The sequence below is a fragment of the Dermacentor albipictus genome, chromosome 4 (assembly GCF_038994185.2).
Source record: "Dermacentor albipictus isolate Rhodes 1998 colony chromosome 4, USDA_Dalb.pri_finalv2, whole genome shotgun sequence".
NCBI classification, from domain to species: Eukaryota; Metazoa; Arthropoda; class Arachnida; order Ixodida; family Ixodidae; genus Dermacentor; species Dermacentor albipictus.
In genome coordinates, this window is record NC_091824.1 from 10,313,160 (window position 1) to 10,336,896 (window position 23,737).

Genomic DNA, 23,737 nt, shown 5'->3' on the forward strand with positions numbered 1-23,737 from the left:
GACCCGATCGCACACACTTGGTGAATTGCGCATTTGCAAGCCGCCAGTAGCGTTGTCTCCTACGGACTTAGATTTCCTGCGTAAGTGGTGGCAGTTTGTTTTGGTAGGTTATTGCGGGTCATAAATATAGTTCAATAGTGTGACTTTCATCGCATATGTTTTTCAGTACTTCCACGGGATTTATGTCTGCTATGGCGCACGTGCTGTAACCTCCTGATACCCGAATATAGCTATGATACATAATCGCTCTTCAAGCTGGTTTTTATTGTCTATGGGTATGTTACGAACACGTAAAATGTTTTTTGAATTTAAATACTTTTGTTAGATGCCGAAAACTGCACCTCCATGCACGTGGCAGCAGTAACCATCTCCTAATGTCTGCTATGATAAAAACTGCATTTAATTAACTAAACACAGAGATGAAGGTGAAACTGCCTGCAGTACATTGCCATGTTGCTGCTGCATCGCTAATTTTCACGTCATCTCTGAGAATTAGAAATACACTTCAGGCTTGCTTTCTGCCACCCGTGGCAACACAGAAGTCCAGCTCAATCTAGATTTGTCGAAAGCAGATGACAAGAATATGAGTTAACCACTTCTTTAAAGTTACGCATGCACTGGACATGAAATTCAGAGTGAATGTTTTGAGTGATCGCTTGGACATGAATTTTTGGGAAAGGCATGTGCAGTATACTGTGCAAGGGGGTCTTGGGAGGATATGAGCAGTCTGATCTTGAGAGCTAGCATTGTTGTTCCAAGTAGCGCTGTGCGTTGTCTTTTTATATGTGCCTCCTTGTGTCTGTGTCACGTGTCACGCTGCATCAAAAGCATTCCTGACGATTCACCAACAAGCCCCCATCGCTTCCCGTGTTGCAAGCTTACTACAGTCGTTGAAAAGAAAAGTGTATAATCAATACATTCTACCGGTGCTGATATATGGGACAGAACCCAAAGGCTAACAGAAAGGTCGAGAAGTTAAGGACCGCGCAAAGAACAATGGAACAAAAAATGTTGGACATGACATTAAGAGACAGGAAAAAAGTGGTGTGGGTCAGAAAGCAAACGGGGATAATTGATATTCTAGTCAGCATTATCAGCAAAAGAATGGAGCTGGGTAAGCAATGTAATACGTAGGGTAGATAACTGGTACGTGGACCATTAGAGTTGCAGAATTGATGCCAAGGGAAGGGAAGCGCTGCTGAGGATGGCAGAAAGCTGGGTGGAGTGATGAAATTGGGAAATTTGCAAGTGCAAAACAGGGTAATTGGAGATCGCAGGGAGAGGCCTTCACCCTGCAGTGGACATAAATATAGGCTGATGATGATGATTACGGACTTGGGTAATTCTTGAGAAATGCCGAACAGGAAAATGCAGCTATACGAATTTGTTGTATCTCAAGTTCCATGAAAGAACATCTCCAAACTGTCACTTTAAGAGAGCACTAATGATCAACAGTAAATTGCCTCCAACTGGTAAAACATTCTTTCAATATTTTACTTTCACTTATTCGGTGGAAAATAGTTTATTGTACTGACCAAAAATAGCGCGATACATAATGGACGAGAAAGGAAGGTGACACAAGCGGAAAGCCAACAACTACAGTTTATTGACAGAAACATGAATGTATATTGCACAATACACACACATGTAAAAACCTATATAGATTGGCGGCCGAGCAATAAATTTCTTACGTGTGCTGCGTCACAGACTGTCTCGCAACACATGTTACCGGACTTGTGAATAAAAAATTCGGTTTCACTCGAAAGGGGAAGCATCGACTGCACGAACAAAGTAGCAGACAACCATACGAATTAGGGATGGTGTCTTTATAGACTGTATCAACTTGTAAACATTCGCTTGCTCACTAAATGAACAAGCATGGTCTCACCACGCGCAGGAAACTTGACCACATCAACGCGACTACCGGGGACACCCGCTGTCAAAACACTGGCATGAAGTCTGCGGCTGCAGAAGCGAGCTTAGCGAGCTTCGTGCTGTCTTGCTCCAACGTAAACTGAGCGCCGAGAACACACAGCATGCACAAAGCTATAAGCCGCCAACACACCTAGACTCTGCCCGTAACAGTCGCAACATGTGCAGTTGCAGCTGGCGTAGAACGCCACCCCCTTCCCCCCCGGTGCCTTCGCAACATTGGGTGCCTCATGCGCGACGGAAGATGGCGCGCCTCCTCCCCGCTTTCCTGCATTTCGCGCCGGCAAGATTGAGCCATGGTCCTCGGCTCCCTTCGCACGCCTTCACTCGCATATACAGCGTAGGGCGTGCGATGACGGTGTTATTGTCCCTTAGACTTTATACAGAACATCACGGCGATAGCAGAAATGTGCCTGGAGTGTCTATATAATGACTATTGCAACAATATCGGTGATCTGCTGTTGCCTATTACCCGGGAGAAAATCAATACGAAAGTTCTTAAGTTTTTTGTCCAGGTGTCAGTGCTGCTGCATCAGTGACATCATATATTTCAATACATTTTGTCGTATTTTGGATGCCTGGTGTAGGTAAAGTTCACGAACCTTGTTCAGTTTTAGGTTCCCTCTGTGGAGTGAAATGTTGCCAATCCACAGTTAACTATAGAGCTGCGGTGAAAACGTCAGGTTAAGCTTGAATGGTAAGCTTCGTCTCCTGTCATGGTGGGAGTGGCCCTTTTTTTTTTTTTTGCAGAAGCGTAATTTTTATGTGATACCTTACAGCGACCTGTTGCTGCTGCTAAATTGCTAAATATTGGATTTATATCGCAGCGGTATCTCGGAGGGCACTCCAATAGTATGATAAGGAAATAAACAACTATCTCATTTGAACGGCTTCTTGCAACAATGTCCCCGCCGCCTGCATTGCTAACTTGCAGGCAACCATGGTTCTCTCTAAGCATTGGTTCATGGTACTGTACGGATCAGTAGATGATTCTTCTTGCATGTTTCCCACATCATCGAAATTGCTCAAGTCGTTGCACAGCTTATCTCTGGCAGCATGTATTGTAGCTTGCCAGTGCCAAGTCTCATTGCACTCATTATGGGTGATTTCGTCCCTGAACTTCCCAGCGCTTGCCGCCCATTGAGCCAATGTTACGCAACCACTATTGGGTAAACTATGGGGTTCGTTTCTTCATGCACTTATTTGGTTGCGCTGTAGATGCTGCCGTTATCCCCCCACCCCCTCTTCTGAAGATTTTTTCTCGATACTGAATTTTATCCGCTTCTCCCATGACCTAGTTGGCCTCTGGACGGCTCTCCTCAGTCTTAGAGTGAAAGAAAAGCCTGCCCATCATCTTTGCCCTGCGACACGTCTCACACAGTTGTTGCAGCAACACAACATGTATGAAGCCCATTGCTTCGTTTCTTCTTTCACCGTTTGAGTTTTCCCATGTCAGTTTCTGATTACTACATTTCCAGAAGACGGTATTTATTATTCTTAATTCATTTTTTTTCTGTAAAGTCTACAGGCATATCTTTTTGTTTTACTATTTCTAGTTAGTGGCATGATTTGGTGCATCCCAGCCTGCCTTTTCTGCACTTTCGCATTGAAATCACGCTTGAACATATTGACCTATCCGATTCCTAATTCGGTTTTCTTTTGTGACTGGTATTTTAACTTCGAAAAACCTCCTAAATAAACCGCCGATCTGGGACACTTGATGTTACTACCGGTTTTGATAGCAGCTTCTTGTTCTTTGCGTAAGGGATATGCAACATTTTCTTAGTTCAACGATCCCTTTCAATCGACACGTCTGCCTAGTCCCATATCTTCGTCAGAGAAGCATAGGCTAGTGTTGGCAGCCTTCGGTGACAGAACATATATGTATTTATAATGCGTCACATTGGCGTTCATCACTTCTTATGCTGACACAGTAGATACGAAAAAAAATGGTTTATTTAAGAACACTGATGCGAAATCTGAAATATAGAGTGATTTATCCTTCTTGTAAGAGTTGCTGATTCATGAGCTGAGGCGGGCCAGTAGCGTGTAGACGGACTAGGCGGATACGCTCCCTAAGCTTCAGTGGAAGGGAACAATCTTAGCATGTGTACCGGGCAAATGCTAAAATGCATGTATTTGAGTATCAGAACGTTTTATCCATTATGTTTTAGTACAGTAAGGAAAGTGGAAGCACATGAATTGCCTCAACTTTGTTATCGGTGCGATATCAATCAGCGCCAGGCTTCCTGGGGATCCGTTCGAACTCTTCTGAACGACTTCACTGCGACAACGGCAACAACTCGTAGGGATCCTTTGCATACAGGCTACATAAGAATGAGGTGTTATCTGCGTTTGCATAATTCTGTTCAAGAATATTATATTTAGGAACCAGCATGGCACAAATGCTACCAGCGCAGTTTCCAGTACAAGCCAGCAAACTGCTGCCGAGAACCAGCGTGTGTACAGCGCAAGCTAGTGTATTCCAGCATCATAGCAGTGAAACCAGCATCTCGTACAGTGTGCCCCAGCTATTATCCTGCATTCTCACAGGTGTCCCAGTGATTCCCAGCGAGCGCCAGCGTCCCCAATGGGATATAGTGTCAAAAAACGCACTCGTTCCACATTGGAAGGCACGGAAAGACGCTGGTTTTGGAATAGGGATATGTCCTCGTATGACCTGTATTGCCATTAATTTACATCTCCTAATGACTGCTACAATATTGTTAACGCAGTAGAAATAGTTGTTGATCCCATGCAGCTTTATCAAGAAAGCTTCTTCTGATTTTGCTGATGGCATCCTGTGTTGAACGTTTCCAGTGAAGGGTTGTAGATTCGTCTACGTGTGTTCGACGTTGTACACGGTATCATTCATACATTGCGTGCCCGCCCCTACCGCATGACACGAGACCCTTGGGTACACGAGAATGAATTACAATCGCAAACAATTAACTCCACTGCAAGTATCTTGATCCGGTGAATGCACACTCGTATTGCAAGTAAAGTTCACAGTGCTGCAGGCGCGAGGCTCGCGCATTCAAACACAGTGGTTGAAATTATGCGGCACTTTTGAGACGTTGACATGCATGCGGCGTAAGCACAAGCGCCTCCTGCTGGCGCTTGTGTCCCTGCCGGGGCATGTAGCATTGCATGTTGGCCTTCCTGGGCGGCGCAGATCCCCAGTGCGTGGCGTGTGGCACTAGCACCCGCATGAAGTGCATCTGGCTGAACGACGCCGAGTTCTCTTTCCTGCGCTACCAGCCGTGGCAGTGCCTGCGCTGCGCCGTCAACCACTCGTTCGAGGCGGCCGGGGGCTGCAGCCAGGCTGCGCGGCGCAACCTCTGCATCTGGTTCACGCGAGTCACCCGGCTCAAGGCCAACTACACCGAGCTCCAGTGCAAGATGCTCTCCTCCGCCGAAGGTCAGCCGATGCATGTGCCTGCTGTAGTGCGTGCGGCCGTGTGCCGCAGTATGTAGTGCCTCTCGGCTTTTATCGAAAAGGATGTCAGATGCAGAACTGTAACTGCCGGCTCTACAGGAGAGGGCCAGATGGAGAAATGTTGAGGATGAGCGTTCGTCGCTGGTTGGACATTTCTCATGCTGCATGTCTTTGCTTGCAGTGCTGTCTGGTACGTCATGAAAAGTGACAGTTGCCCATGACAGCGACGAATCTGCTTGCAAACAAGTGATCCCCGCTTGAATTTTCATCGGCTATGCTCTGACAATTTATAATGCGCATTGAAGCGGCGAAAAACGAGGATGGCACGGAAGTGTGGTGTCGTGTGTGAATGCCAGTGGTCGTAGCCATGTGCGCGCGACGGCACAGCAGTGCAACAGAATTAAGGCCGGTCATTTGGCAGTGTTGCAACATCCACGTTAAATATTTCCAGAACGTTGTTGAATTGAGAGTTCATATTTCTGAGACAAGAAAAAGGAGCAAGAACAAAAGGGCGACAAAGTTCGTTGCTATGAATAAGGTTGGTCAAACTGAAGCTCGGGACTACAAAGTCGAGGCATCAACAGAACACTTTATCGGCGACAGTTCATAGGCAGGAACTGTAATAAAATGACTAATAAAGTGGTCAGCACTTTAGTACTTTCTACACATGCTTCCTTTTGCTTACCTCGAGGTGTTATAGTTTCTCCGTTTACTAAGTAACCCTGACGGCAACTTAAGGGAGCCATATGGGTATTTTGTGCGCTTTGTGTTTGTGGTGACACTTCAGCAACAATTTCATACAATTTATCTTGAGCAAGCTGCCATAAGAATTTGTTTTGGGATTAAGGTTGGCGTGATGCATTTGTCAGAGAGAGATTACGTATTTATTTACTTTTCCTTAGAAATGCCGCGTAGAATAATATATACAAGTCCCCAAGCCTTCTCTTGAGAACAGCCTCCCTGTACTGCAATCTGAAGAGACATGCAGCAGCGTGCCAACCATTGTTGGCACGCCTGGTTCATTTTCTAGCGAAGGTGGGGTCACCACTAGGTGCGATATAAAGAAATGCGCGATCCGAATGTTGATGAAACTGTGTTGGGGGCGAGCTCCACCACTGGAAAAGCTGGCGCCACCATCGGCGTGACGTGGCATGAGGGATCACGTGGACACAGCAACCGCATTGGCCACTTCGGAAGCGCCGAAGCAAGCTGAAAACGAAAGTTCAAAAAGTCCCACCTGCACTGCAGTTTTTATTAAGCGATGACGCTTTCCCGCCTTGGGTGTCTGCTTGACAAGATTTGAAAGCATTATAATAGGTAGTGGCTGCCTTTGGAGGCATGCAGCGTGGTAGTCTGCTGTTCGGTGCCGCACTGCCAGACATACACAACGAAGCCCGGTGTCAGCCTTATTCACATGTAGCTGCAGGACAAGCTGTGTGAAGCTTGGCTCTCAAAACATAGAACAGGCAAACAGCCATCGGCTACAATGTGGGTATGCAGCAAGCACGGACTCGAGGAGGATTTCTGCTACGGCGCCAGAGCTGCCATGTTCAGCGAGTAGCAGAAAATGCGCAGTGAGACACTCGCCCGCACTCGCTGCCCAACCAATGTCATGACACTTTGGTCTACAAACTTGTTGATGCTAGATACTGGAAAATTCACTGGAATGGAAAGGGAGTGGTAAGAAGCACATTAAAAGAAAGCATGGCATATATGGTCATGTTTGTGTTATGAATTAACACACTGGATTACGAAACAGAAGCAGTGAGAAATCACGCATTGAGAATACCGTTACACATACAGTGCAACACTACTTGAGAAATAATATTGAAACGTCCAGTAAGTTAGAAAATAAAAAAGAGTGAATCATCGCGATGGCATATCACAGTCCCCATAGGCGTTGAAGTATATATAACTAAATTATTTTTGAACAGATCCGATAGTCTCCACGCAACAATAGTATTTGCTTGTGCACTGTCAGATGTTCATATTCTGCGGCCTAAAGCTCGCAGCACGTTGCAACAATGTGCTCGCAGCAAAAGCGAAATGTGCGCAGACATGCATGCAGACGCGTAGTCGATCGCTGCGAACCCGTGCGACCGCTGCATTGAAGCATCAATCTGTTATGATCCATTCAGTTATACAGACAGCCCACCATAAGGACATATTTCACAAAGTTTGCTCTCAGCGTTTGCTTACTTTTCATGCAAGAAGCCGGTTCGGGAGACTCCGTGGCGACCACGCACAGTGGCATTCACTGTATGTATTTGGTAAACAGATAGCATCTGTAAGCGATTCTGTGCTTTCAGTTTGCCCAAGAAACTTCTCTCGTTTTGAGAGTACTTACAAAAATGTCCAGGAGGGCTGCTGCGCGGTGTTTTTACTGAACGCCGTAAGCCAAACCTATGAGGAATGCGCCGCATGATCCCTCATACTACGCAAAGGAGGCGCTTCTGATAGATGACGACTCCGTAAGTCCTCGCCCCCAATAGAGTTAACCAGTGCATCGGAATTTGGAGAGCACGTTAGACATATCGAGGTTCATGGGTGCGCAAAATTTGAAGCGTGTACAGGGCAGGTAGGGTTTCAACAGCACATCATTTCAGAATAGTCTGACTGAAATTTGGTAGTGATTAGGGAGGAGCATACTGGAGAAAGTTCAGAGTTGTTGGTACTTGTGGAACATCTTAAAACACAAAATATGTGCTGGACGCTTGCTGGGGTCATGAAAACGTTTGCGGTCAGTGAGCTGTGATGCCTGTGAAGCTGAAACTGCATAAATTTAAAATGTATGCTTAAAGACTTACGGCATAGAGATTTGAAACTTGTAGCTACATCGCAGCTGGCATACCGGCGTAGAATTGCTTGCTGTAAGCTAGCAAGCGGTTTGGTCTATTGACACTTGTACATGTTTACCTTTTTCGAGTGACCCCTTTTCACCATCTAACAAATGTTATTGCTCAGCGCAAGATGTGCCCGCATGTATCAGGTTTCTCAAATGTTATCGATGGTTCTTTCTGCTGTCCGTTGTCACTGAAACTTGCGTAATCTGATTGCATGTGTGATGCGAGTTGTGCAGAGTTTTCTGGAAGACATGCAGACACCAGCGCTTCCTATGAAACCTTCGATGGATCATGTATAAAAGCCGAAGCGCTTGACCGGCAGATAAGATTTCGACAATCGCCAGCCGCGTTCACCGCTCTCGCTGTGCTTCGAGTATAACTTGCTTTTGAGGGCACAAGATCACCCAATAAAAGTTAGTTTCATCATTAACAGATTTGCCGCTATATTATTCACCGTCATTACTACATGACAATATTCTGTTTGATAATTTTGTCTGCTTATACGGCAGGCACTAATACGATTCAGTCACACGCTAAAGGAATGGTTCGAAATTTTATTACCTTAAAAGCCCCATAGGGGTATTACCTCAGGGACAGGTGTGCATGTATTGATCATACTTCAGTGGAAGTGACAGGACGTGAGGAAGGGGCTATGGTCTAACTATAGCACCCAAGTCTTTCAAGTCGTGAGCGAACAAGTGCATTTCATTTATACATTAGTTAGAAATCGCAGAGGCAGTGCAGTAGAAGCAAACGCGGAGGCAATCGCAGTGCAGACAAGCTCGGACGGGCATGTCGGGTGATCGTTGTTAATTTTGATAGAGAATATATTTGGCTGCCTCAGGGCCAAGAAATAAATGATCAATCTTAGTATTGCGAGAAAAAAAAATGTCTTTAACAAAAAATATGGAAGCAGCCTGGTCAGTCCTGCAGAAGAGCTTATTTCGAATTTTGCTGAATCTGCATTTCGGTCAGCTCCTCCCCCACTGCTCCAAACATACTTACTGATAGAGCAAAGGTCAATAGCATCGATTTTAACTAAATATTACAGAATATGATACCTATGCAGTAACGTGGAAATTTGGGCAGGTTGGTACATGTCTGAAAAGAAAGAGTAACAGCACAAACAATGAGGCATGACTGACACACAAAACGCTGCCAGCTTTCTTTCTCCTATGTTGAAGAGAAAGCAAATTGCGAGAAAGGAACGTTGCACTATATTTGTCAAAGTTTAGATTTTTTTCTCCATATTTGTCAACAGTACGCTTTTCAAATTTGGTCCGCCTGTTGCTGTGGAAGTCGTTGAATTTTGAAGCAAATATCTCTGCCCTAGACGGCACTAAATATTCACAAAAAGCGCTCAAGTGTAGGCCCATTATTAAGTTAGTGGTACTTTAAAACACTTTCTTTAGAAAAAGGCCATCCTTAATTTTCTTCCCCAGGTTAAGTCTATTGACTTGAACTGTAATGCCATCTGGAAAAACATCTGCATCATTTGTTTTACTGAAATACTAAAGCGCCAAACAGAAGACACAAGAAGAGACACGGACGAGCCCATACTAACAACTGATGCTTTGACCGAAACACAATATATACGCAAATCTGGCAGCGCAACTCGCACATTGTCGAAAATCACATCGTAACTAGGCGAAAGGCAATACAATGATAATAAAAGGTGACGAAACTTGAATAAAAGATGACATTTGCAACAGTGATACGTCGTGTATAGGGCCAAGGACCACAAGAGATAATGGTTGCGTGATACACAAAACACGGCTTTCAGGGAAGTATCCCAGGGCCAGTACTTCAGCAACATGCTCCAACTAGCCCAGCAATAAGTTCTGCTTGAATCATTTGTTTTGTTTGGGAATCGCAAAGGGGTGAGAAATGTGAGCGAATAAGTTGACCGCTGCTGTGACATGGGTGCGTGCTCATGGTTGCACGCTTCCTTTCATGTCACAAATGTGCTCCAACATGAAAACTAGTATTGACAAAACACTTGTCGCATTCTTGGGCAGGAATCGCACAATTTATGCATGGATACAGCAGTAGAACGGTGATGCACTTCCATGTGCTTTGCAGCACTTTCTCTTGATATCAGGCTCTTATTAGCATGCCCTGCATGCGGCTCGTTAGAGACAAAACGTAGAGGATGCAAGAACAGTGTTTTAGCTGTAGTACACAGGGCAGGAGCTTGACAAGCAAGGATGGATCGCACAGCGCAAGTTGGATTCAGCCAATGCCACATTGGCGCATGCAATGCGAACAACTATTGGAAGGAATATTATGCCGTGCGCTTCAACGAACACTTCCAAAATTTTTTAAAGATTGCCTGTGGCAGATAGCACAATTCTACTTTATGAGCTGGTCTACTCAAATAGGTGGACATTTCTTGCACAAAAGATTGATATGCATAATTGTATAATTAAGACATTCACTAATTAAGTTTAAATGATTAACTTAGGCCCATATTGGAATTTACAAATTAAAGCCGTGGAGTTTGCAAGCTGGACCCACTCGGAAAGAATTCTCAGGATGACACCAGATTCGAGATATTAACCAAACATTCCAGACACATGCATTGGCGTTCCAGTTACTTTCTTAACAAAATGTTGTTTAATGCATTCAGACACAAAACTGCAGCTGCATAATGAAATAGCAAAGAACGGCTCGCCAAAGAAGCGAAAAAGCACCCGGCACGTTTCGCTGAGCGGAACAGTGGCAATATATATATATATATATATATATATATATATATATATATATATATATATATATATATATATATATATATATATATATATATATATATATATATATATATATAAATCGTCATCAGCCTGGTTACGCCCACTCACGACCGGCTTTATTACTTCGCGACCTGTTCACCGGCGCCGCCTCCGTAGCCGCCGATTTTTTACTGCTTGTTTAGTTCATTCTTAGTTCGCCCGACCGCCGCTGCTCTCCGTGGCGCCAGAACTTACCCCCACGTAAAGCCCCTTGATAATTTGAAAGTAGCGACACTCTCCTCCTCACGGCGCTTTCCTCCTCGATTCTCCTCGCCCGCCGGCTGCGCACGGCACGCTATTCCTCCTGGGCTCCCGCGGACGGGCCGCAGGATTCTATGGAGGCTTGTTATATTGGGCCAGTTGCGTGCCCCAGTGGGGTTGAAAATTTTGAGAAATGCTAATAACAGCATCGATAATGCTGGAGGCAACGTTTATGAGGAGGCTGGTTTTATCTTAAAGCAGTATGAACGGGGTATACTGATTTAAAGGGAGCTTTGAGGCGAGTTCTATACTCAAGACAATTTTTGTGCCACATGATCAGATGCTTTACTTCGTGCGTCTGGTCTAGTATTGCTTGTGACACATCCCTTTGTGTGTGGCTTATTAAGCGAAAGCCTTAGACCTCTGTTTCAAGGTCCCGTTGTGAGCTACAGAAAATATCACATGACCGAAGGAAGGCGGGAAGCAAACTAAAGCATGTGCAGCCGCGTATAAGAGATGATTAATGATTACCAAAGTAATGATTGATTAGTGATTGGATTGTTGTTCATGCACCCTAATCCACCCCAATCGGTCCTAATATCCTTTCATCAACACTTCACCTTAATCCACCATAATCCGCCTTAATTCTCCTCCACGCACCTAAATCTTTATTCATGCATCTTAATCCTTCGTAGTGCACTCTAATCCACCTTAATCTTCTTTAATACACTCTAATCAACCTTAATCCTCCCTAATCCATCTTATGTCAACCACTAATGATTCATTAATTAACTTGGGTAATCATTCTCTCATACAGGGGTGGACATGCTTTGGGTCCCCTCTGGCCTTCCTTGGGTCACGTGATACTTCCAGTTTAGAAAGCGACCTTGAAACATAAAGATCTAAAGGCTTTCGCCCTAAATCTTAAAGAAAAGCTCAATTTTGACTAGTGAACGCTCATCACCTACAATACTACGGGGATACTTGCCACTAATTTTTTCAGGGCGCAAAGCAGAATCAATAATACTGCGCTTCCGACTGAATAACAACAGTTACCGACGTGCGAAGTGGTGGAGCCACCCCAGAATATTAAGCATACTGAGGACAACCGCAACAAAAACGCTGGTGAGCAGGCCGGAAGAAGGATAAAAAAATGCAGCAATACGGGATGCTTGGCTACGAGCTATAAGAAAGACTCCTCAGCTCGCAAACAACGCTGTTCTTTGTCAAAACAAAGTTGCTTCGGCCAACGTCATGCAGCCACTGCTTCCTACGCAAGCCGTTACGCTTTCGTTGTGGTATCATAAAAACGGCATAACTATCTTCAGGCTTCTTGCTGCAGTTATATGCGCAACAGCCCGGCATAGCGCTAGCACATAGACCAGGAACACTGCTCACAACGTTCGCTACGCCGAGCTAAAGCACCCAGCCAGCCGTGCTCAGGAGAAAAATGGCGCGAACGAAAAAGAAAAACACAAGCAAAACTCAAGATCCGCGCGTTTCCAAGGGCAACGGCAGGGAGACCAATCGTCGTGCAGAAAAACGGGGGCAAAACTGGTTGCCGCGGGGGGGACACGCAAGGGGCAAGGAGGAGGCGAGGAGGTCGTGTGGCGGCGGCAGAGTTCAAAGAGTGGCGGTACTTTCAAATTATGAAGGGACTTTACCCCCACGCCGAGTGCGGGCTGGCGTAGCGGTAGCAGTGGCGGCTTCTTCGTTGTGTTTTTGTGCTTGTCTGAACACCGTGTTTCCGGCTGTTCTGGTTGCTGCCCGCATACGTGCCAAGAACGCAATTACTGCTGAGAGCCTTTACATTTCGTAGGCCGTAAAAATCATCGCCCGCGATGGTGTATTGCTGCGTTCCGCTCTGCAAATCGAGCGGGCGCACAGCGAAGGGTATCACATGTGAGGGCTGTCTCATTAATTTGAGGGCACCAGCCTCTCAGTCTACTACTACTACTGCCATCATAGTAGGCATGGACCGGGGAGGGCTATCAGTACCCAAGGCCCTACCTTGGCTTTCGTAGGGTTCGTCAGCCGCCTGGAAGGTGCTGCATCAAGTGTGGCTCGATCCTGTGCTTGTTAGGGGGCCAACGCCGCTTAAGTTTGCAGACCTAGTGCTGCCGTCACTTATAAAGAATCCGTTGTGTGTGCTTGAAGGACACCACAGAGCCTCACAGAAGGGCCCAGCTAAAGCTGATTGTCCACAAGTTTGAGGCCATTTTTGTCCAATTTTTCCTCTGATCTCACAGAAGAGCACGCCAAACGAAAATTAAATAATGCCAAACCGAAATCACGAACGGTCCTAAACGTGTAAGAATCTGGCTGACCTGAAATAAAGTTCTGTCCACGACCGGCTATTGTGTCTGGCAAACAAGCTTTTCTAGTCTGGTTTTATTCATTTTTCATCTAGAGTGCATCTTGAAATGATTAACAATCGGGTGAATGCTCCTGAAAACGAGTAAGTGTGCATAGCGCGCTTTTTGTCGTAAATTGGTGGAAAGTAGCGCGGCTTCGCCCTGGGATGCTGCTAGCTACAGAGCAGAAGCAATCGTGTTCAGGTTGTGCAGCTGTGCGCGCAAAAAAAAAAATGACTGTGGCTTAGCTAAGGTTAAGCCCAGGATGCGAAGCATACTAGCCTTTATTTTAACGCGACAGCGTTAAGGAGCTTGTGTCGCAGAAAAGCCGGTAACACCGGCTTTTCTGCGACACCGGAGATGTTGCTTCTGCGGACACTGGAGACTTTACGTTCTGCGTTACCGGAGACGTTACCACTGAGCCACGAGTTCGATGCTTCAAAGCGGTACAAAAGCGCCTCTAGTGAACGCGGTGTTGCCTTAGAAACGAGCTGTTTCTAAGGCTCAGGCGTGCGTCGCTTGCTCAGGCGCACATTTCGTTGTCGCGCCGAACGCTGCGTTGCTCGACGCTCAACGCGTCCAATGCGGGGCGCGTAGTCGCTGCGCGGTAGCCCATTGTCTTAACCCCTTGGCGAGTCGACGGGAACGCTGTCGCGTTCCACTCTTGAAGGCGAAGCTTAAGCGTCCGCTTTGCAGCTGTTATGACGTCATATGGCAGCTACGCTAGGGTGGCTAGCCACCCTAGCTTTGCGGCTGCGCGTGGCGCAGCAAGGAAGAGCGTGGTTGTGCGAACAACCACGCACAACCGTACGCAGCAGTTTGCGTACAAACAAGCTCTTTGAGCTTGTTTTAGCCGCAAAACTGCTGCGCTGAGAAAGAAAAATAATACCGCTATCAGCCTTTAGTCGGGTACAGCTTTTTGTGGCTATGCAGGGGAATTGCTACGAGCGCGATCGAGACGCTTGCTTCTGCGCTGTTCTCGCGCGCTCATGAGCCAGATTAGGCGCGTTAGCTGACAGCTCGTGCTCTTAACTACCGCTGTATACAGAAAGCTGTCCGCGATTATTGCATCTGATGAATATTAACACGTCTTTGCGGTGCGTGCTCAAACGATGCGGTTTAACTTTCTATTGGCTACATGGTAACGCAAGCGTAATGAAGCTAACAGAAGCGTACGGCGGGCGCTGCCGAAATGAGGGTAGCTTGTGGTGCCACCTGTTGCGGCGCGCCGTCTTTCCTGAACAGTCACGTGATATTTACGCGGACACGCGCCGCCATAGGAGCCGGCGTAGTGAGCTGGTCGCGAGTAATAAAGCCGGTCGTGCGCCCACTACAGGGCAAAGGCCTCTCCAATACTTAACCAATTACTTCGGTCATGTACTAATTGTGGCCATGTTGTCCCTGCAAACTTCTTAATCTCATCTGCCCACCTAACATTCTGCCGCCCCCTGCTATGCTTCCCGTCCCTTGGAATCCAGTCCGTAACCTTTAATGAGCATAGGTTATCTTCCCTCCTCATTACATGTCCTGCCCATGCCCTTTTCTTCTTTTTTGATTTCAACTAAGATGTCATTAACTCGCGTTTGTTCCCTCACCTAATCTGCTCTTTTCTTATCCCTTAATGTTAGACCCATCATAATTCTTTCCATAGCTCGTTGCGTCGTCCTAAATTTAAGTAGAACCCTTTTTGTAAGCCTCCAGGTTTCTGCCCCGTAGGTGAGTACTGGTAAGACACAGCTGTTATACACTTTTCTCTTGAGGGGTAATGGCAACCTGCTGTTAATGATCTGAGAATGCCTGCCAAACGCACCTCAGCCCGTTCTTATTCTTTTGATTATTTCATTCTCATGATCCGGATCCGCGTTCACTACCTGCCCTAAGTAGATGTATTCCCTTACCACTTCCAGTGCCTCACTACCTATCGTAAACTGCTGTTCTCTTCCGAGACTGTTAAACATTACTTTAGTTTTCTGCAGATTAATCTTTAGACCAATCCTTATGCTTTGTCTCTCCAGGTCAGTGAGCATGCATTGCAGTTGGTCCCCTGAGTTACTAAGCAAGGCATTATCATCAGCGAATCGCAAGTTAATAAGGTATTCTCCATTAACTCATCTCCCCAATTCATCCCAATCCACGTCTCTGAATACCTCCTGTAAACACGCTGTGAATAGCATTGAAGATATCGTATCTCCCTGCCTGACGCCTTTCTTTATTGGGATTTTGTTGCTTGCTTTATTAAGGACTACGGTGGCTGTGGAGATGTTATAGATATCTTCCAGTATTTTTACATACAGCTCGTCTACACCCAGATTCCGTAATGCCTCCATGACTGCTGAGGGTTCGATTGAATAAAATGCTTTCTCGTAATCAATGAAAACTATATATAAGGGTTGGTTACATTCTGCACATTTCTCTATCACCTGATTGATAGTATGAATAAGGTCTATTGTTGAGTAGCCTTTACAGAATCCTGCCTGGTCCTTTGGTTGACAGAAGTCTAAGGTGTTCCTGATTCTGTTTGCGATTACCGTAGTAAATGCTTTGTAGGCAACAGACAGTTAGCTGATCGGTCTATAATTTTTCAAGTCTTTGGCGTCCCCTTTCTTATGGATTAGGATTCTGTTAGCATTCTTCCAAGATTCCGGTATGCTCGAGGTTATGAGGCATTGCGTATACAGGATGGCCAGTTTTTATAGTACAATCTGCCCACCATCTTTTAAAAAATCTCCTGTTACCTGATCCTCCCCCTCTGCCTTCCCCGTTTACATAGCTCCCAAGGCTTTCTTTACTTCTTCTGCCGCTATCCGTGGGATTTCGAATTCCTCTAGACTATTCTCTCTTCCATTATCATCGTGGGTACCTCTGGTACTGTATAAATCTCTATAGAACTCCTCAGCCACTTGGACTATCTCATCCATATTAGTAATGATATTGCCAGCTTTGTCTTTTGACGCATACATCTGATTCTTGCCAATTATTAGTTTCTTCTTCACTGCTTTTAGGCTTCCTTCGTTCCTGAGAGCATGTTCAATTCTATCCATATTATACTTCCTTATGTCAGCTGTCTTTCGTTTGTTGATTAACTTGGAAAGTTCAGGCAGTTCTATTCTAGATGTAGGGTTAGAGGCTTTCATACAGTGGTGTTTCTTGATCAGATCTTACGTCTCCTGCGATAGCTTACTGGTATCCTGTCTAATGTAGTTGCCACTGACTTCTGTTGTACATTCCTTAATGATGCCCTTAAGATTGTCGTTCATTTCTTCAACACTAAGGTCCTCTTCCTCAGTTAAAGCCGAATACCTGTTCTGTAGCTTCAACCGGAATTCCTCTATTTTCCCTCTTACCGCCAACTAATTCATCGGCTTCTTGTTTACCAGTTTCTTCCGTGCCCTCCTCAAGTCTAGGCTAATTCGAGTTCTTACCATTCTGTGGTCACTGCAGTGCACTTTGTTGAGCACGTCCACATCTTGTATGATGCCAGGGGGGGCGCAGTGTTTGAGGTCTATTTCATTTCTAGTCCCGCCATTCGGGTTCCTCCACGTCCACTTTCGGCTATCCCACTTGCGGAATAAAGTATTCATTATCCGCATATTATTCCGTTCTGGAAACACTACTAAAAACTCTCCCTTGCTATTCCTGGACCCTATGTCATATTCCCCCACTGACTTGCCTACCCTGGCATTGAAGTCGCCGATCAGTATAGTGTGTTTTGTTTTGAAATTAACCATCGTCGATTCCCCGTCTTCATAGAAGCTTTCGACCTCCTGGTCATCATGACTGGATGTAGGCGCGTAGACCTTGTACGACCTTCAATTGGTACCTCTTAAGTTTCACAACAAGACCAGCCACCCTTTCGTTAATGCTATAGAGTTCCTGTATGTTACCAGCTATAGCCTTATTAATCAGGAATCCAACACCTAGTTCTTGTCTCTCCGCTAAGCCCTGGTAGCACAGGACGTGCCTGCTTTTTAGCACTGTATACGCTTCATTTGTCCTAACCTCACTGACCCCTATTTTATGCCAGCTAATTCCTCCAATAATACTGCTAGACTCGCCTCACTAGATACAGTCAAACCCCGTTACAACGAACACCACATTAACGAACATTTCAGATTAACGAACTTTTATGAAATCCCGTGCCGACTGCTTATAGTTTCAATGTAAAAATATTTCACTACTACGAACTTCAGAATAACGAACATTTCAGAATAACGATCGTTATTTAATTTCCGTGTCATCTTAACAACACCTCAGTACTACGAACTCATATCCCGAAATGCGAGGATTCTTAGATTTCAGTGTATCTGTCACGGCAGTCGGAGCTCTAAGCTAGCAGACGACGCAGCGCGAAGAGCGGGCCGCCTTGCAACTTGCTTCCCGCAAAAACCTGAGATGGCGCGGAAGGAGAAAGATGCGGGCGGAGACTTTTTTTTTCCTTCTCCGTTGTGGAGGCAACAAATATCCTCCTTGGGAGGCAACGACGCACCAGGTTTTGTGAGTGGAGAGGCGGGGAGCATGGGCTCGTAAAACCTGAGACGGTGCGGCATAAGAAAAAAAAAAAGTAGTAATTAACGGTGAAGTGGGCTTTTTTTTTTTTCCTGTTGCGGAGGTGACGACGCATCACGTTTTTCTTGCTTGTTTTCCCAGTTGTTCGCGTGCTGTCACCCGTATCAGGCCTGTCCATCTTGTTTTTCTTCTGGTTATATTATTGTGTTAGAAGTGCGTGCCGGCGTTCGCGTTGCCATGAGCTCAACAACTCTAACCACGGCGAAGAAGCGAAAGCAGTTTTTCTTTGAGCGAGAGAGTAGAGATTCTTCGCGAGATAGAAGACGGGAAGAAACAATCCGTCGTGGCTAAAGAACGTGGAGTGGCGCGGTCGACGATCGCCACGATTCTGAAAGATAAGGAGAAAATCTTTAAGCACCAGCAAGAATCTTGCTGCACGTTACGGCAGCACCCGAAGACCGCGACGAGTCCGTGTCGGCCACAGATGCGTTGGACTGCTTGCGAAAACTCCGCATATTTATAGCCAAAAGCGGCACAGCGACCGAAGGCGTGCATAAGAATGCGGACGGTCTGGAATCGTTCGTGCTGCAGAGTCTGTGCTGCACCCGTCAGAAGACGATCACGGACTATTTCAAATAAATGTGCCTTGTCTGACGATCACGTGTGCATTGTGTGAGAAACGAGTTCAAGGAGGTACCGTTTCAAAGGTAGGACGCTTGCGTTACTGAAATGCTATTGTTATGGCTAATTTTTGGGCTTTCACTATAACGACCTTTCAGAATAACGAACATTTTCCCGCGGTCCCCTGAAGTTCGTTGTACCGAGATTTCACTGTAACGTTCTAACATTAAACGTTGCCAGGTTCAGATTCCAATGGCGGCCTGTCCGGAGCAAGGGATTCTTAGCACCTTCTGCTGCGTCACAGGTCTGACTGCCACCGTGGTCAGTTGCTTCGCAGCCACTGGGGACTGAGGGCTGGGGTTTGATTGTTGTATTCATATAGGAGGTTGTGGCCAAGTACTGCATCAGGGTGGCCAATCCTGCTTTGGTGAGGGAGTGCGTTACCTGTACTGGTCACCGGGACCAGGCCGCACTCCAAGCCTCTTTATGCAATTTTATCAACACGCGGATTTTTTTTTTTTTATCCGGTGGAAAATTGCGCGGCACCACGATTGGAACCATGGTCCTCTTGCACGCCAGGAGGATGCCCTATCTCTACACCACCGCTGCACCCATATATTATATGCGTGACCTACATATTATATAGGCGAACGAGACTGATAACGTCGAGGTGAGAGTGAGCGGCTGTAGCAGGGGCATCAGTGGCAGTGGGTTCATGGCGGGTGGCATAGGGAACAGAAGGTACAAAGGTGCGGGAATAAGTCGGGGCGTATGTCCGAGGAGGTGGTGGCCATCGGTTGCTGCAGTGACGAGCTACATGGCCAATGCGACAGCAGTGGAAACAGATCAGCCTGTCATCAGGGGTACGCCATTCGGACGGGTTGCGGTGAGATGTGGCAGAAAAGGACTGCCGGGGACGAGGAGGGCCCGTAGAGAACTGGGGAACACTGGGTTGAGATGTTGAACACACGGAGTTCAGCCCCATGTTCTCAAATTTCTGTCTGACTACGGCCTGAATCATCGCAATCGTGGTTGCCGGCAGATCGGGAGGTGTCTCGGAGAAAGCTGGTGAACAGACTGCCTCGAACTTGCGGCGAACAATAGGGGTTACGTCGTCACCATTATCATTTTCATGGCGGCTCGTCTCTTGAGTATTCCCGATAATATCGTAACAATATAGATATATATATATATTCAGCAACAGGGTGGACGAGTTCCAACAAATGATTAAGACCCTTTACAGAGACTGTAAGTGTGGGGTTGAAGATTAATATGCAGAAGACAAAGACAATAGCCAGGCAAGGAAACAAGATTTCAGGATCGCCAGCCAGCCGCTAGAGTCTGTGAAGGAGTTCGTTTACCTCGGTCAATTACTCGCAGAGAACCCTGATCATAAGTAGGAAATTTACAGAATAAAACTGGGTTCGAGTGCATACGGCATTGTCAGCTCCTGACTGGAAGCTTACCATTATCATTGGAAAGGAAGGTTTACAATCATTGTATCTCACCAGTGTTGACATATCGGGCAGAGACTTGGAGACTGACAAAGAAGCTTGAGAACAAGTAAAGACCGCGCAAAGATCGATAGAATGAAGATTGGTAGGCGTAATGTTAAGAGACAGAGAAAGAGAGCAGTTTGGATCAGAGAGCAAATGGGTATAGACGATATTCTGATTGACGTCAAGAGAAATAAATGGAGCTAGGCAGGTCATGTAATGCGCCGGTTAGATAACCATTGGACTAAGGGTTACAGAATGGGTACCAAGAGAAGGGAGACACAGTCGAGGACAGCAGAAGACAAGGGGGAGCGATGAAATTGGGAAATTTACGGGCGCTAGTTGGAATCGGTTGGTGCAGGGCAGCGGCAGTTGGAGATCGTAGGGAGAGGCCTTCGTCCTGCAGTGGACATAACATAGGCTGATAATGGTGATATATTTTGATTTGGGATACATGCAATGATGTATCGTTACCTTATAGTATATCGCCACCGTTACATGTTTGTATCACTCCAACGAAGGCCTGTATGTCGCGCAGCTGAAATGTCAGTAGTCTTGCATGCTTTACTGATGTATGCACGGACTGCAGGATACAAAAAATGGAAATTTGAATGGAATGGAAGCTGAATCAAAGCTTAGGGTGCTTCAGAATGTGGAGTCAAATGAAATTTAGGTTAGAGACGTCGCCAGTGGTGGAACAGCCATTTCACCTTTCAACGCAGGTCCGAGCTTAGGCAAAAAGCCGATTTAGTGCAGCAGTGAGCACTTTTGCAGCAGGGTTCAACACACGTGTGCGTTTACCATATACCGTGCAAATTCTAACCTATTTAGCCTATTTGTTGTGAAGACAAATTTGTTCATAGCTTACCCTGCAAGCATAGTCGGGAAAGGACGCATTGCACAAAGGTCGCTATGGCCGTGTTCGACGATACAGCACAGGGGATAATTAAGTGAAGATGCAACAGTGACAGCTTGTGGGCAAAGACTCGCCACAAAACTAATCAAGTACGCATGCACCTGCAGCGAATATGACATCATGCAATATACCCTACTCATGTTATGCCATGCACATTAGAGAGTTCTCGAATAGGGGCTGCAAAAAAAGTATCAGCGCCACTTTGAACGTGCAAGATGCAAATAGGGTTTTGCGTTGTCGTCGGTGATGCAATTTCACCGAAATTGCCATCAAAATAGCACAGCGACAAAAACTCGACGCAAAAGCTTTGTGTCTACGAACGTGTTGGCACCCATACAAGCGGCAGCTCTCGCCGTGTACCACATTCGACCTCACTTGCTAACAGCATTCTTAACTATGCACCACATGCGATTTTGCTCGCAGAGGCTCTTTTGCAAAGCCCTGCTATCACCTTTAAATATCAAATGATCATATCTTTAATCATTGAATGGGGCATATATACACCTTCGCCACACTCCGCATTACCAGGTGGGCTCGATGAACACCGAAATAAAGCACCAGCAAGACGAATTTGATGGGCCCATAGAGTTTCTCACTACATAGCGAGAAACTATGGATGGGCCCACTGATCCATACTTTATTACAGAGCAGTGGATCTGCCTCCTTCTATGGTGATGATAGAGCTCTCTTGGCATTAATTTCAGTTTTGCTAGCTGCGAAGCATCGGCGTGAAGATGGTTTCACTCTTATGCATGCTTTGGTGCAGGCTCAGAGCAATTTTCTACTAAAATGCTGTTTTGGCGCAGGATGATGTAAAGGACAGCTCTCGGCGCACTTCGGCGCAATTGACGCAGCTGTTCCAACGTTGCGTCAGCCTTGATAGGTACATAAATTCTTTCGCAGATACATCCACGTAGCGCTCGTTGTAACTGCTGTGGAAATACTCACCCAGCGAGGCCAACTGCGCTAGCGGATAGTTTGAGAGTAGCATAAAATTGTGGTTTAATTTTTTTAGGAAAGCTCCTTTAAGATACCACAGATTATGCTGAGACCTTATTCTTCTTCACCTAGTCGTCTGCTATTTCTGGCTCGTCTTCATTTTCCTATCCTTTGAAGTTTCCTCCTTCCAAGGTGCTTCACTTAAAGAGGTCCTGAACCACCCATGAAGCTTGGTGAGGAAACATAGTCTGCGGATAGATAGCATGCACTGCTGTGAACTGCATCTCGGCCAAGTTTTGCTGTCATACACAGCGCAAGTGGAGCGCGATATCACCTTTCTCTCAGACTCTCTTTTTAACAGAAACCTACTCCTTCCTCATTCTCTTCTGGATGCTTTATTTCCTAATAATGCGGATTCCAATACACGGCTGCTATTCATCAATAGCTGACGCCAATCAAGAAGCGTGTTAGAGTCAGTGCGCTTCTTCATACTCTGTGTATATTTCATGAATTTCAATAAACAGGTTGAAGTAAGCGACACTGTGCTTTCGAATTTCGATAATAGTTGCATACTTCCAGAAACTCACTATTGTCTGCTCACATACTCTTGGCCGCCCGTGTAGAAATTAAACCTTGGCCACCTTGCTCATCGGTGTCGTGGTCGGCGAGTCTTGCTAATTTCGACTAGTTTTGAACGCTCAACTGGCATTGAACCACGCGAAGCTTAAGGTTTAGAACACAAGCATGCTTGCCGTCGCATGCTCCGTCCTGGCCGCTCCTGGTTACTCGCCTTGGTAGACTAATTGACAGCGCTTGTGGAAAAATGTGCAACTTAGATGTGGCTGCTATCCGTCGGTCAAGCTGGTGAAGGACAAAGCCGGTCCGCACTACGTAGCATGGTCAGACAGTATACCACATGGGTGCGAGAACCCACTCAAACCCTGTCGTGCAGAAAGCGTACGGATGTGACATGCGCACTGCACTCGTTAACTTCTCAGACAATGTCAGACACGCTATACACTGAGTCATTTTCCTATTTCATCACGTATTGCCTCAATAACAAGCCTCGTCCTCCATTAATTACGATTCCGCGCTATAACAGTGCAGCTGTCAAGCAGCTTTGCAGCACACGGCGAGATGCCCATTGTCCCCGACATTGATGCAGTGTTCTTTTAAGCAGTCATTTAAGTAACGACCTGTATGCCCCTATCTATATCCTTCCACAGGAGAGTGGAATCGCCAGCCGTGGTTGCTCAGTGGCTATGGTGTTGGGCTGCTGAGCACGAAGTCGCGGGATCGAATGCTGTCCACGGCGGCCGCATTTCGATGGAGGTGAAATGCGAGAACACCTGTGTACTTAGATTGAGGTGCACATTAAAGAACCCCAGGTGGTCAAAATTTCTGGAGTCCTCCACACAGCATGCCTCATAATCAGAAAGTGGTTTTAGCACATGAAACCCTATAATTTAATTTTTAAGGAGAATGGAATTCTATACATCGTGCCCGTTTTTTTGACACTCAGCCAATTTTACTTTGTGGTTCACAATGCAACACGGATTTCTGCAAAGTAGTTTCGTTAAATTGCACAACCTGAACAACATCAAGAGAGTGGAAAATACTACGTTAACGCTCGACTTTTGTGCTACTTTCTTAAGAGACATGGAATGGGCATCCAAGGCAACTTGCTAAATGTGATTCGAA

General features: G+C 46.0%; 1 protein-coding gene across 6 annotated transcripts in view; it reads left to right on the forward strand.

The window, feature by feature from the left end:
• Window positions 1-23,737, forward strand: part of Amph (amphiphysin) — a 284,018-nt gene that overhangs the window by 204,956 nt on the left and 55,325 nt on the right. For 4 of the 6 annotated variants that reach the window (XM_065442446.1, XM_065442448.1, XM_065442450.1 and 1 more), the window contains one exon: window positions 5,108-5,353. The exons of the other annotated variants lie outside the window; for them this stretch is intronic. In XM_065442446.1, coding sequence (XP_065298518.1) covers window positions 5,108-5,353 — 246 coding nt within the window. The remainder of the gene's footprint in view (window positions 1-5,107; window positions 5,354-23,737) is intronic. 6 annotated transcript variants of the gene reach the window in all.